At 33.5% G+C, this 13554-nt stretch overlaps 1 protein-coding gene across 2 annotated transcripts; it reads right to left on the reverse strand.

Annotated features, from left to right (window-relative positions):
- Positions 1 to 1845: 1845 nt before the first annotated feature.
- LOC132552416 (membralin-like) lies at positions 1846 to 13393 on the reverse strand. 2 transcript variants are annotated; one of them, XM_060216584.1, is made up of 11 exons: positions 13330 to 13393; positions 12289 to 12518; positions 11194 to 11749; positions 10109 to 10219; positions 9646 to 9768; positions 9222 to 9322; positions 8820 to 8877; positions 8092 to 8175; positions 7322 to 7454; positions 6902 to 7001; positions 1846 to 5385 (listed from the first exon to the last, which is right to left on the reverse strand). In XM_060216584.1, exons 2-11 carry the CDS (start codon positions 12484 to 12486, stop codon positions 4666 to 4668), a joined length of 2184 nt encoding a protein of 727 aa, XP_060072567.1. In that variant the 5' UTR covers positions 12487 to 12518; positions 13330 to 13393; the 3' UTR covers positions 1846 to 4665. The 2 variants fall into 2 exon arrangements, with proteins under 2 accessions (XP_060072567.1, XP_060072568.1); XM_060216585.1 differs by lacking the exon at positions 13330 to 13393 and adding an exon at positions 13276 to 13298.
- Positions 13394 to 13554: the final 161 nt, after the last annotated feature.

The following is a 13554-nucleotide window of genomic DNA, read 5'->3' on the forward strand; positions in this document are numbered from 1 at the left end:
AAAAATGTGTATAGAACGAGAGCTCATAAATTAAAAAAAAAAAAAAAAAAGAAAAATTTAAGATATCTGCTTAACAAAATGAAGCCACCTTATGTAGTATTTTCCTTTCTCATGTTTTTCTTTCTTTTTGAAGTACAAGTGTAGACTTCATGTGTTCATCAGATTTGCTAATTAAAATGATTTCTATATCAACTTGTTGCAAGTCTTTATCCTTTCTTGGTATGGTATACAGAATGAAATATAGAAATGATATCAGAAGGTATTTTATAGGCAAAGATTCCCGACTGACTACACTGTTAAAAAATGACACAACTATGATGTAATGAAGGTCATGATATACGTTAATGTCTGTTGGCCCCCGAGACGTCTGGCTTCACAGTTGAGACCAAATCTACTACATCTATGTGTAACAGTATGTGTTGACTATTTTTTAGTTGATTTCTCATTGAAAACCAATCATCTTGACTTCATCGCAAAATGTGTACCAGCTTAATTATACAAAATGTAACCTTGACGTCTGACCTGAATCTGGTATGATTAGTTTGACCAACATTTTTTCTGCAATACCAGTTACAACATACAAAATCATACCTTGACCTTTTTCTTAAAGGCTTAATACAAATGTACCTAATTTGATTATAACTAACTTAAATTCTAGCCATAGAATTTCTCTTTTACTAGTAAAAGAAACCCTGAAAATGGTGTACAGAAAACTAAGTCATTCAAACATTAAATTTAGGTCAGATGTAGACCCTAGAACTTTGGGAGGAGCTAAAACTGCAATTATTGCCATCATAACTGAATGAATTGTCTTCAACTCAAAATTTCAATCATCACTATCGCATTGACAAGGTAAATAACATTTCTCTAAATCAAACTATTTGAAATTAGGGGCAAATAATAGTTTACAAAGATAATTCTACTAATATATCCTTATATGAATTTTCAATATGCAAATGTAGGACGTTAAACTAACCAGTGGCTCACAGATCCATTTAAAACTAAATGCAGTTATGTACGATCTTGAGTTTATCCGAATCAGAATTGAAGTGCTTTTACTCTACTGAACTGGTGGAAGGTAGCTGTAGTTACTCACTACCGAGATAGCTGATGCTCATCCAGGTAAGAAAAAAAAAGTCTGTTCTAATATTTATATGGCTGTACTGACAGTGCCATTTGGCACAAAGTTCCTACTATAATGTTCGACACTTCTGAACTCTGGCGTGTAGCTTAAAGTATCTATTCAAGGACATGACCCATGCAAATGTGAGCATGTCTTTGTTAACTGAACACAATTTGGAAGTGAATGCAGGCATTTACCATAATTTTTTTTGTGGTAAATTATTTTGCTTAATGTAGTATGTTTAATTATGCACTACACTTCAATATACGAGTTGATAGCAAAATGGTACATAAGGGATAGGTAACAAACACTATCAATATCTTTAGGTATGAAAAACAGACCGCTTTTGCTTACCTGAATCACTGATGGCCAGGTTGGCTGTGGGTAACTACAGTTACCTATCAGGAGTTTGGTGCAATGATATTTATCATGACTACAAATTGTAAAGGGAAACTTTTTCTTGATAAAAATGTGCTTCATTTAATCTGTTTTTATCATACTTGTTTTCATAGGTGCCAACTGAATGCAACTGAATACATATAGCCTAGACAACAGAATGAAATTGACATGATCAATTTTGAAGTCTAGAAGCTATTTCAACTTCTGTGACCAGTCTTGAATAGGACCAATACAATATGACTTGGCTACCTCATTATGTTTGGTAAGATCGCAGAGTGCATGATTGATGAAAAACATTTGTTTTAAACAAAACAGCAAACACGTGCCATCCAAAAATTTAATCCTGAAAATCTATAAAATATAGGAATATTTTTTACCTTCGAAATACAGCTGTAAATGACAATTAGCTGATGGCAAAACTAGTTTCATTTCAAGCAAGCAAATGATGAGTAATTTGATTATGATCACAACATGTTGAATTGTTGCTTAAGGACTGCCTTATAAGTCATCCAACAGGAATGTAAGGATCAACCTCTATAAACAAACAGGCTCAGTTACAGCAACTAGTTAGTTACAACCATAATCCAAGCTAATCTGTATATAATATGGGTGGGAGGCTTAGTAACCTTGTTTTAAGAAATGAATGGTAGGTAGGGAACTTCATTTTACACGTGTTTGGTGTAGTTAGAGAGATTATTTCAGCTACAGCTTGACCAGTAGGACCAGGTTTTGTTTATTTATGAAGGATGGAGCTATTGAAATTATACTTTCTAACCAGCTTCCACTGATCCTTATACAATCTGTATCTACAGTTGCAAGTCGATCTTGTTTTATTCCTGAAATGATGCATGTAAAGTGCCAACAAACTACTAGTTAACATTAATAAACAGACCCTGGTTTGTAGTTTCGTTCACTAATCCTATATAATAATATAAATCAGAACAGCACTTATCCATCTCCTTTACAGATAACATAGCAATGCATCTTTTATACATATTATTAGCTTCCACTAAATCTATAACGCTCTGTAGAGATGTCTGTGTCCGACAAAGTTTAGTCCAGTCATCAACTGATATGATCTAGATAACAAATCACCACCTATTATGGTTGTGCTGGTACCTTTAGAAGCTGACTGTACAAATAAAAGGTAAGGAGTTGAAGTTGTTCTGACCATCATATTGTATTTCTTTTGTTTCTCTTACCTTCTCTACCACTGTCTGCTCGATCTCACACAAGTAAGCCTACACTTACTTTAATTGATGACAGAACTAGGCCCTAATGTATCTGTTTATAAATTAATAGTAAATGGTCATTATTTACATTCTGATTTGAGAACACATAGTTATACACATTAAATTCTGACTTCCAAACACTGACACACATTAAATTCTGACTTCCAAACACTGACACACATTAAATTCTGAATTCCAAACACTGACACACATTAAATTCTGACTTCCAAACACTGACACACATCAAATTCTGACTTACAAACACATACATACATAAATTCTGACTTCCAAACAAAAACATATATTAAATTTTGACTTCCAAACACCTATATACATTAAATTCTTACTTCCAAACACTTACACATATTACATTCTTACTTCCAAACACCAAGACACATTAAATTCTGACTTCCAAACACATACACACAATACATTGTGACTTCCAAACACATACATACATTACACTAGAATTCCAAACACCTTCACACATTACATTTTGACTTCCAAACACTTACACATATCAAATTCTGACTTCCAAATGCCTTCACACATAACATTCTGATTTTCAAACATATACACACATTCTTATCAATTCATTGATTTGCATAACAACACAATACCAGGTACATATCATTAGCACTTGAATCACATACAATGTATATACATATTCTTATCAGTAACAGATTTGTTTAACATATAGAATGACATTTAAACACATTTGAACAACAATCTTACTGTTGGCAAGAGAAACTTTAAGAATGATAAAAAGTTAAGTAAAAGAAACGATTGAAATTCTCTATGGATAATGAGATTTCAACATCAATGTAACACTACAGAAGTTGAATCTTAGAGAACTAATTTGAGTTTTCAGATGAACTTTTTGACCAGAATGCTGAACAAATCAATATATAGAACAAGAAAGGACCAGGAACTGAACTTTTATGTCCAGAGTTCATCCTATGTTAAGGATATAAGCTACCTCTGTGACACATGCCCTCTTACCAAAGAATTCCATACCAGTAAATTTGACATGTTATACTTTGCTGGAAATTCTTAATTAGAAAAATAGCATATGAAAAAAATAGAAAGAACAATTATTTTCATATATACCTAGTATATTTTAAACAAATGGTTTTTTTAAGGTTTACTTGCTGATGTTAACTTAAACATTGGACAATGTATGGTAAAGCCATGTTGACTCAACAATTAGTATAATTCACACATGGAGTATATAAGGTATTTTTCTTGCCTGCATCTTAATATGGAATGCTCAGACTTCCTTAAAAATGGATCAATAAACCTATCTTCTATATTTACTTTCAACTTCTCTTGCCTTCATGACTTAAATTATAATTAATGTATTCTTTTACCTTATGTTCATATTAATGAATTTTTTATTTTTTTTTTCATTCAATTTGTTCTTAATAAGATTTTAAAAACTTGCTTATTGTAATTGTAGATCAACTTCATGTAAACAAACAATATACCCGGTATATTTTAAGGACTTTTTGAATTCAAAATAAAATCCAAACAAATTATATTTATAAGGTTACAGCTAAAATCATTACATACTGTTGAAGCTTTTACTTTCTTCAATCTAGATTCAATTCAATAAGATTTCAAAATTCTATCTTATTTAAATACTGCACAATATCAATTACATTCATTCACAATGCCTTCACTCACTCTCAAAAACATCATACATGTGGAATCTTTGGCAAATACATGAACATTTCTCCTTCAACAAATTAAACAAAAATCCTAGATAATACAACAGCCCTGCTGTCTTAAAAAACATGGAAAGACTATTACACCCCCCATATAAATAGGCATCTTAGATGAATGAAACCACAGAAGCATGAATCAAAGTTTCACAGAATGAAGCATTAACACAATAAACTATAATCTTGTTCAACCTGTAGCAGCTCCTTCCATAGCAGAATGGTTTGAATCAATTTTTTGAGACTCTACATTAGAATCAATGTGTCCTATATTTGATGCAGGAAGTCCACTTTTTGCATTATCACAATGTTGTTGGGATGAAGGTGGGTTATCTCCCTCTGATCTAGTGGATACAGAATGGGTAGTCTCCCCTGATTTTTCATTTGTTATATGACCACCTGTGTCATTTGTTTGAACACTACTAGAAGCACCAGTTATATCACCTGATAAGGTGGACGGACTATTTCTGTCCAAAGTTCTGTTATTTAGATCATTACTTATATCAATCATTTCATTATTTTCTAAATTGTTGCTTGCATAAACTTGACCCGTATCATCTGAATTATTTGAATCAATTCTTTCCTCTGACTGGCTGCCAGCAGATGATGGATGAACTGCTGACATATCTGAAAGGTTGTTACTAATCTCTTGACCTGGCGTCTGATTGGCTGATTGATACATTGCACCTGTAGCGTTGTTAGACCCTGTAGGGAGTTCAGATGGTTGAGGGACATCCACATTGGCCCCTGGCGTCTGTCCATTAGGAGTGACCTGCTCCCCCGTCGGATGGACGTTAGGAACAGGGTCGGCATTAGTTTGTTGCTGATTCTGGTTAACAATTTGCTGTATACGTGCTTGCTGAAGAATGGCTGGCAGTTCATAGTGGTGGAAAAAGTAGATCATGGAGTGCTGCAACATAAATTCCTTAATTCAACACTGATCCAGTCATCATTTCAAATTCTAATTTGGAAGGAAATCCATCAATGGTTTCCCTTACATAATATTCACCTGCTAGAAATGGCAACCACAGAATAAACAACAATTACTAGTTTACCATTTGGTTAAATAGTATAAAATTTGACCATAAACAGTTAAAACTTTATCTTTATCCTAAGAAAGCTACATGGATAAATAAAATTTTAAAAATTGCTACTGCCAACAGTGAGGGACATATAGTTGACAAGTTACAATTCTATAGATTATCACTGGGTTGACTTTGATAAACCTAAATCTAATTTCCATGTAATATATGCTTTTATAGTGAATGAGTTAGCTGGAGGAAAGACCTCATCTTTAAATTAGTAAAGAAGAGAAATCTCAAGGAATCATGTTGCTTTCTGTAGTTGGAAAACCATTTGGAAGGATTGTCAATAATCGCGTAAAAGAGGAAATTGATAGAAGACTGAGGAAAGAACAAGCAGAATATAGGAAAGGAAGGGGTGCGACAGAGCAAGTCTTTATACTTCTAAACATCAAAAAGCAAGTAAATGAGTGGCAGGCAACATTATATCTTCACTTCATAGACTCTGAAAAGGCTTTTGATTCCATCCACTGTGAAAGCTAATGGATCATCATGAGGAAATATGGAATACCAGACAAAATTATAAGGATATTAAAATTATTTCATGCTAATTTCCAGTGTGCTATGCAACACCAAGGAGAAATGAATGAGTGATTCAACATCAAGACAGGAGTGAAACAAGGATGTAATATGTCCAGGTTTGTATTTTTAGTTGTTTTGAATTGGGTGATGTGAAGAGCAGTTGGAAGTAGTAAGAATGGCATAACATGGTAATTAACAAAAATGGACGATCAAGATTTTGCAGAAGATATTTCACTACTCTTCTAAACCAAAGAACAGATACAAGATAAAACATCAAGACTAGATAAAGAAGCCAGTAGGGTAGGACTCAAGATCAACATCAATAAAATGAAAGTGATGAGGATAAATGCAAGAAATCAGGACACCATCAAGGTAAGAGGTTAAGATATAGAGAAAGCGGAACATTTAACATACCTAGGATCAACAGTGTGTAAAGAAGGTAGTGGTATGAAAGACACCAAGAACAGACTATCAAAAGCTAGAGGTGTTTATATATGACTGAAACATATTTGGAAATCAAATAACATCTTGAGGGGAACAAAACTGAGGCTATACAAAGCATTAGTAATACAAGTTTTATTATACAGATGTGAGACTGGAATTTGCATTAACATGGGCTCCATAAGGAAAATGGAAAAGAGGACAACTCAAAATGATATGGAGAAGAAAGAGTGAGGTGAAGCAGACTAGAGATCTTGGAATGAAGTATGAACAGTGGCAGCAGACAGGGAGAGATGAAAAGGATCTGTCAAGGCCTTATATGCCACAAGGCACAAAGTGGATAGGTAACAGGTAACAGTGAATGAGAACTGTTTGACTTACCTGTATAAACAGCCATGAGGTAAACAGTGCTAAGCCACTGTACTGCCCATTAAAGCGATAATGGTAGGCGTAGAATGCAAAATGGTAAAGGTAAAAAAATCTGAAAAGTAAGATACGTAGATATTTTTAAAGAGCTCAAGTTCTTTACAGGTCACATTTCAACCTCTTCACATAATGTTACTCTACATTGAGATTACATTGATCCACATATCCCCAACCTTGCTCAGTATTCATCCTTAACCATATAAATATTGTACTTACATTGAACCATAGAGACTTGGCACGAATCCCAAACTCCTAGTGCCATTCAGTGCACTTACATCATAGATATTGTATTTATATTGACACACATGGACTTGACATAGGTTTCCTTCCCCAATACTACAGTGAATATACAGGGGTTTAAACTGAAGTGTTTACCTTAACCAGTGCCGTTTACTGATGTCTGTGTGACAGCATATAGCATCATACTGATCAGCTATCCATACAATTAGGATGATATAGAATGCAGTAGTTGTATCATTAAAAAACTCAGACATAATGGCCTCCATACCTGTTAGAAAGCATAGAAAAAAATACCATTAAAGTTAAAAGATAATGATGTCTGTGAATTGATGAATGCTTACCGGTACATATTAAGTATATCTTCAGGAATTTTGAAGAAAAATGTTTTGAGTACTCACAAAAAAAACAAGGACCACCAACCCCTCCCTCCCCTTTAAAAAAGGAACTATAAGTAACTACAAGTCTCTCCTATCTCATTTCATCTATTTCTGCTTGATAGATATAATCATATAGAGGAGAGGAAAGCCACTCTATGATATATCAAAACATATTTCAAAGTGACTATAAATTTAGTTGGGAATGAAATGAACCAGACAACCAGACTTTACAGAAAACGATCAAAATTTGACTTTTCAGTGAAGCGAGAGTTTCATCAAATTTGGGTTGAATGAAATTTCCTGTCAAAATGTCAGCACTGTTTTTGTTGTTTTTCTACAGGACTTAAAACTAACTCAAGTAAATTTTGAAAAGTCATAAAGATCATATAGCAGTTTCTAAAATCAGAAGTTTTTACCCTGAAAACAAGCACAGAAAAAAACCAAGATTCATATAATGCATCCTGAATGAAAGCCGTTTTTCTTTTTTCATCAAGACTGAATCACAGTGTTATATGAGTTTAAACTTACCAACAAGTGCTAGTATAACAGTTAAAAGAGGAGCAGCAGGGAACGCAACAGTAACATTCATCTCCAGCATTTGTAATAAATCAACTGAAAAATACAAAATTGATACTTGTTATTTAAATTTTCTGTTAAATACTAATGTAAATATGAGACTAAATAGTAATGAAAGTATACATAGAGATCAACAGAAGAAGTTTAACAATAAAAGCAGTCCAGGTTACAATCAATGAGTGACCATATTTTTCACCACTTTCTTGGTTGGATATAAACATTTTTCTACACCATTTATTTTCATAATGCAATGTCTCATATTTTGAATGAAACGATGGTACTTTGGCTAAACACTCTCCAAATATTAAATCATATGTTAAAAAAACACTTAGAACCCTTGCCCAAAGTAAGATGTTTTAATGACTTAGAAGTTTAGAGTCCTGACAAAATTTGCTTTGATATAGTTCAAAGGTCAAAATGTACGTCAGTGATCTACTATTGATACATGACACACCACCTCAGCTAGGAAATCTCATACCCCAAGTATGAAGTTTCAGTTACAAGAAGTGTAGGAAATATAGTCCGGCAAGATTCCAGAAGGATGGACGGAAGAACAGAGGAACAGAAATACGGAAGTATGGAAGGACGGCAAGACACAACATAGGTTCCAGGTGGAGGACCAATAAAGTATACACACCTCTGGTATCTATTCAGCTCATTAATGAAAGTTTTTTACTCACCTATGAAAATGAAAATCTGATGATGAGAATATCTCAGTAGAGTTGAAACTGATAATGTCTGGAACAAACAGAAAGATATGAAACATCAAAAGACTTCCAGGTATGATTCTAAACATTAATTTGCACACTCGAATATACTTTCAAACATACATTTACATTTTTTGTCAATTTGTGAAAGGGAATTTGTATTTAGATTGTAAGAAAATTGATCAACATGGTAAGATATCTTCAATAAACTACAAATTATTGAAATAAGGCATAAATATAATGTCATTTCATAATGAAAGTCGGTCTAGTTTTTGAACCAAAGACCATTGAAACTGCCCAGTTGTCCCTGTATCAACTCTTCATATGACTAACTTCAAACATTATGAATCACAGATATAAATCAATTGTACTTACAAAGACTAACATAATGAAGGCTGCAGCCAGGTATGAGCTCCTGGCCATCCACATACTGACGAAACGATAGTGTTCACCGGTCACAACATTCCGAAGGTAACCTATTAGTGAAAATTTAGTCATTTACAGCTTTCTGAACAATGAACATCAATAATACTAATTATAGATTAAAACCTAATTGGCAGCATTGTCTTATACTCAGTAACTTATATAAGATGAGAACATGTAAATTGTAAATACAGTTCTACCATCAAATGCATCTTATTCACTTTCAAAGAAAAATTCATGGCACAATGTTTAAATTTAACATAAGAGCAAATCTTACAAAACAGATAATTTGTTGTAAATTCTCATGATTATTACAAAAAAGAGATATATAATATTACAGCCCTGCTAAACCAACAGACAAAATTATGATAATCACCTTTGTTGTCTTCATGCTCTGCCAACTGTTTTATACTTGACATCAATATGTCATCATATCCTAGGAACTCGTCTAGTAAAAACCGACTGATGCTGTCACCAAAACATTCATCCTTAATTGGATCTGTAAAAATTATCTTTCTTTAACAACTGAATCCATAAGTGCATGCTTCTGTTATGAAGCAACCCCAGTTATAAACAGATATAAATACACCTTGTTTGTAAATACATACAACTACTCATGAAAAAGAGGTAGAAATATACATATAAACTTAATTAGAGGGGTTGGGAGGTGGGGGTTGTATTTGTATATTTGTTATCTTGTCACTTTTCATACACTGTTGGTGATATATGCTGACAGATAAAAGTAAAAGTATTCTATATTTTATAAATAATACATCTCATTGTTTTTACATGGTTTAAGTAAAGCATTTATCTAAGGTATACAAAGATATTTTACTAACCCAATGTAACCAGCATAACTGTTATATTCAGTCTCTGTCTTGTTTTGGGGGAAAGCCTCAAGAATCCATACTCCAGTGCATATTCCACAATGTATTTCTCTTCTGGCCATACTGCAAAGGAACCTTCATAATGTAAATGGTGACGATAAGCTCCAACAAAAGTACCAAACAAATAGTGAAAAATAAAATCAAGAGGCCCATAGGCCTTAATAGTCATCTGACTACAAAAACTTTCAGCAGGGAGAAGGGTTACTTTTTCTACTTTTAATGAAATCTTACTAAGAAGCTGTTTTCCATGATGCCGATGGTAGTTTTGGTGAGGAGTAACTGTTACAAATGTTATCTTTTTCTTTACTGTAAAGTTGGAGCTCAATCAAACTGGCGAAACCTGAGAAGAAGTTTGAAATTGGTGTTGCACAGGAAAACCATGGCACCAAAGGAACTGGAGAAGAAGTTTAAAAAACGTTTTTCAAGATGGTGGCCATCTTGGATTTCAGACATATATGAAATAGGGTGTTGCACAGGAAACCATGATTTCGCAATTATGTTACAAATGGCCTCCCTGGCTGTCCTATTGAAGTTTTGACAAAGTTAAAAAATAACAACACTTTGTTGGCTACCTTTCCTTAACAATCCCACCAATTTTTAGCTCAATGGTACCAGTGGAACTGGAGAAGTTTAAAATATGTTTTTCAAGATGGCAGCCATCTTGGATTTCAGACATACCCAAAAAATAACAACACTTGGTCAGGACCATCTCAGAATCATTTCATGCAAGTTTGAGCTCAATCGCAATGGTGGAGCTTGAGAAGGACAGCACTTGGCAGACGGCAGATGACGACGGACAAAGCATGATGGCTACAGGTCATCGTGACCCTTTGGGTCAAATGACCCAAAAACCTTTCATTAATACAGTATTTGTATATAAGGCTGCCAGTCTAGAAAAGAATATTTTTTCAACCCCTGCTTGCTATCAAAATCATTCACTTTGAAGTCCAAACATGTCGTAAATAAAGACTTTGCCACAATTTTGTCAAGAAAATGAAGAATTAAATTAAAATAAAAAATCATATAACATTCCTTACCCACTTTAGCCAACATTTCTATTTCTGACAAGGGGTAGGAATCAGTAAACGCTTCATAGCCAGTGTCTGTAACAGTATTGCTATTCTGGCTAATCTTTGTCACATTTCCCTCATGTTCTTCCGTGTCAGGACTTTCTGTCTCGGTTTCAACATCACTTTCCACATTTCCACCAGGATCCTCTACAGGCAGTGACTCCCTCTTCACCTCTCCTGTATCAATGACATCTAATATAGACTCATTTCCTCCTTCTAATATAGAAGAATTGATAAACTGCCCATTACTGGGGTAGATATCTTCAGTTTTTGAATCATCAATTTCATCCTCCTCCAGTTCTTGTTCTTCCTGTGCATGATCATTGAACAAATGTAAACTGAAATCAGAGTACTCTTTTTCATAAGAGTTGATTAAGCTGTAGTTCTCCGACGCATTTTGTACAATCTCAACACGCAGGATTCCATGTCTAGGCCAAGTCTTCTGAATGCTTGATAGACAGTTGATAGGTGTTCGTGCAAACACAATATGGATGTATGCCAAGATGGCAAGAACACATAAAGCCTGTTCAAAAGACAAAAATTCAAACTGAGAAACTGACTCAATTAACACAACGTTCACAAAGATATTTTAATACCTATACATAAACTATTTATATCAAAGTTACGCAGTTACCAGTTCAAATAGCATGTAATCAAAATCAAACTGAAAAACCGATATCAGAAAGCATCCTCTGGAAAAATTCTTTTGATGGAATCCTAGAATATTTGATAATTTTATTTTTCAAAGAAACGAGAATGCAACTTTACAGTGGAAATATTCTTTTACAAATCTGCATCAAAAGAACAAAATAAAATCACCTTATTATGCTGATGAAAGAAGACAAAAAACAATATTTAAAGGCACCAGCATTTATCCTTTCTCTCAGTTCCATTTACAATTCTACATATATTTCTACATAATATTTGATAAATTTTACATTTTTCACAAAAACTCTGAATTTACACTTTCAATTCTTATTTTTCAGTTCAAGAAGGAGCAGGTGCTTAAACTTTTCTTGACACCAATGACTACACTGTATAATTCAAAGTTAACTAAATTACCTTCAAAAGTACAGCAAATTCCAAAATTCTTCTGACAGGTTTGGGGAAAGTTCTGGCATAAGTCAGTGCTATTCTGTAGAAGAGGGCATGAAACAGCCTGTCACGCACATTTAATAATGGATTCTGTGGTCCTCGTCCCTGATTGTTGTTACGCCGCCCATCATTATTGTTGTTGTTCTCAAGGTCTGGATTATTCATAGCCCCTTGTCAGTCCTGCAGGAGCAAATCTCCTGTAAATATAACAAAAAGAATACAAGTAGACGCAAAGAAATTATTTCATTTGATCTGTCTTTTTTTAGCAATTCTAAAGACATACATTTACTAGTAGTATACATCTCATCACATTGTTCTTGCAATCTTCTTTTTTGTAATAGTTTTAAGCAAAGCAAGAACAAGAAAATGGAAATAAAAAAAAAATGAAAGGAACAATTGGACATCCATTATAAAGGGAATCTGTAGATTATGAGGCCTTACAAGATTCACACACAGTGACATCTAGGGCCAGCTGTAGATGCTAAACAAATTGCATCCAACTGATGTCTGTTAATTGAATCAATTGTCATCTATATGGTAAGTATTTCATTTCATTTTATCCAATTATACCACAAAACACGATCATTGAACTACAATCTTAAACATTTTACCTTCAATATAGGCATATGTTACGACCGTTATACCTGTAACTCCGCTCAAATCATTTTAATTGCTAACAGGTATGTCAGAGAATATAGTAATATATACCTAGTCTTATCATTCAGGGAATTTGATCCGATTTACTATTGTCTATTAAAACTGAATACCTTTTTACTATGTTTATCAAACTGACAATAGTTTAAGTATCATTACACTACAATTAAATGAATTATGATTACACGCAGTGCTTGCATGAAACCATATTCAGGCTCCAAAAGTGACAGAACGACTTATATAATTTCATCGAAGCATCACCTTCCTGTTTAAGTCTAAAAGTGATAAAGTTTAGTATACTTTGATTTTATAACAGCGGACGTAGTTTAAAAGCGAAACATGTCTCAAATTAACCTCTATTATATATCCCGTCCTTTTTCTCTTCCAATCTATTACTGGGTCGCGGCCATGACACTTGCCTCAATTATTAATCTCGAACAAAACGTACTTAGTCATTGATCACATCATTGAATAAGAATGAAACAAAAATACACTAATTATAGATTATATAATAAGTTTGAATATTAAGATCGATTGAATTGTTACCAAATATAGTTACATGATAAATAATAAACAATG

Source organism: Ylistrum balloti, unplaced genomic scaffold (genome assembly GCF_031769215.1).
Source record: "Ylistrum balloti isolate Yb309-2 unplaced genomic scaffold, AGI_CSIRO_Ybal_v1 Utg370248, whole genome shotgun sequence".
Lineage (NCBI taxonomy): Eukaryota > Metazoa > Mollusca > Bivalvia > Pectinida > Pectinidae > Ylistrum > Ylistrum balloti.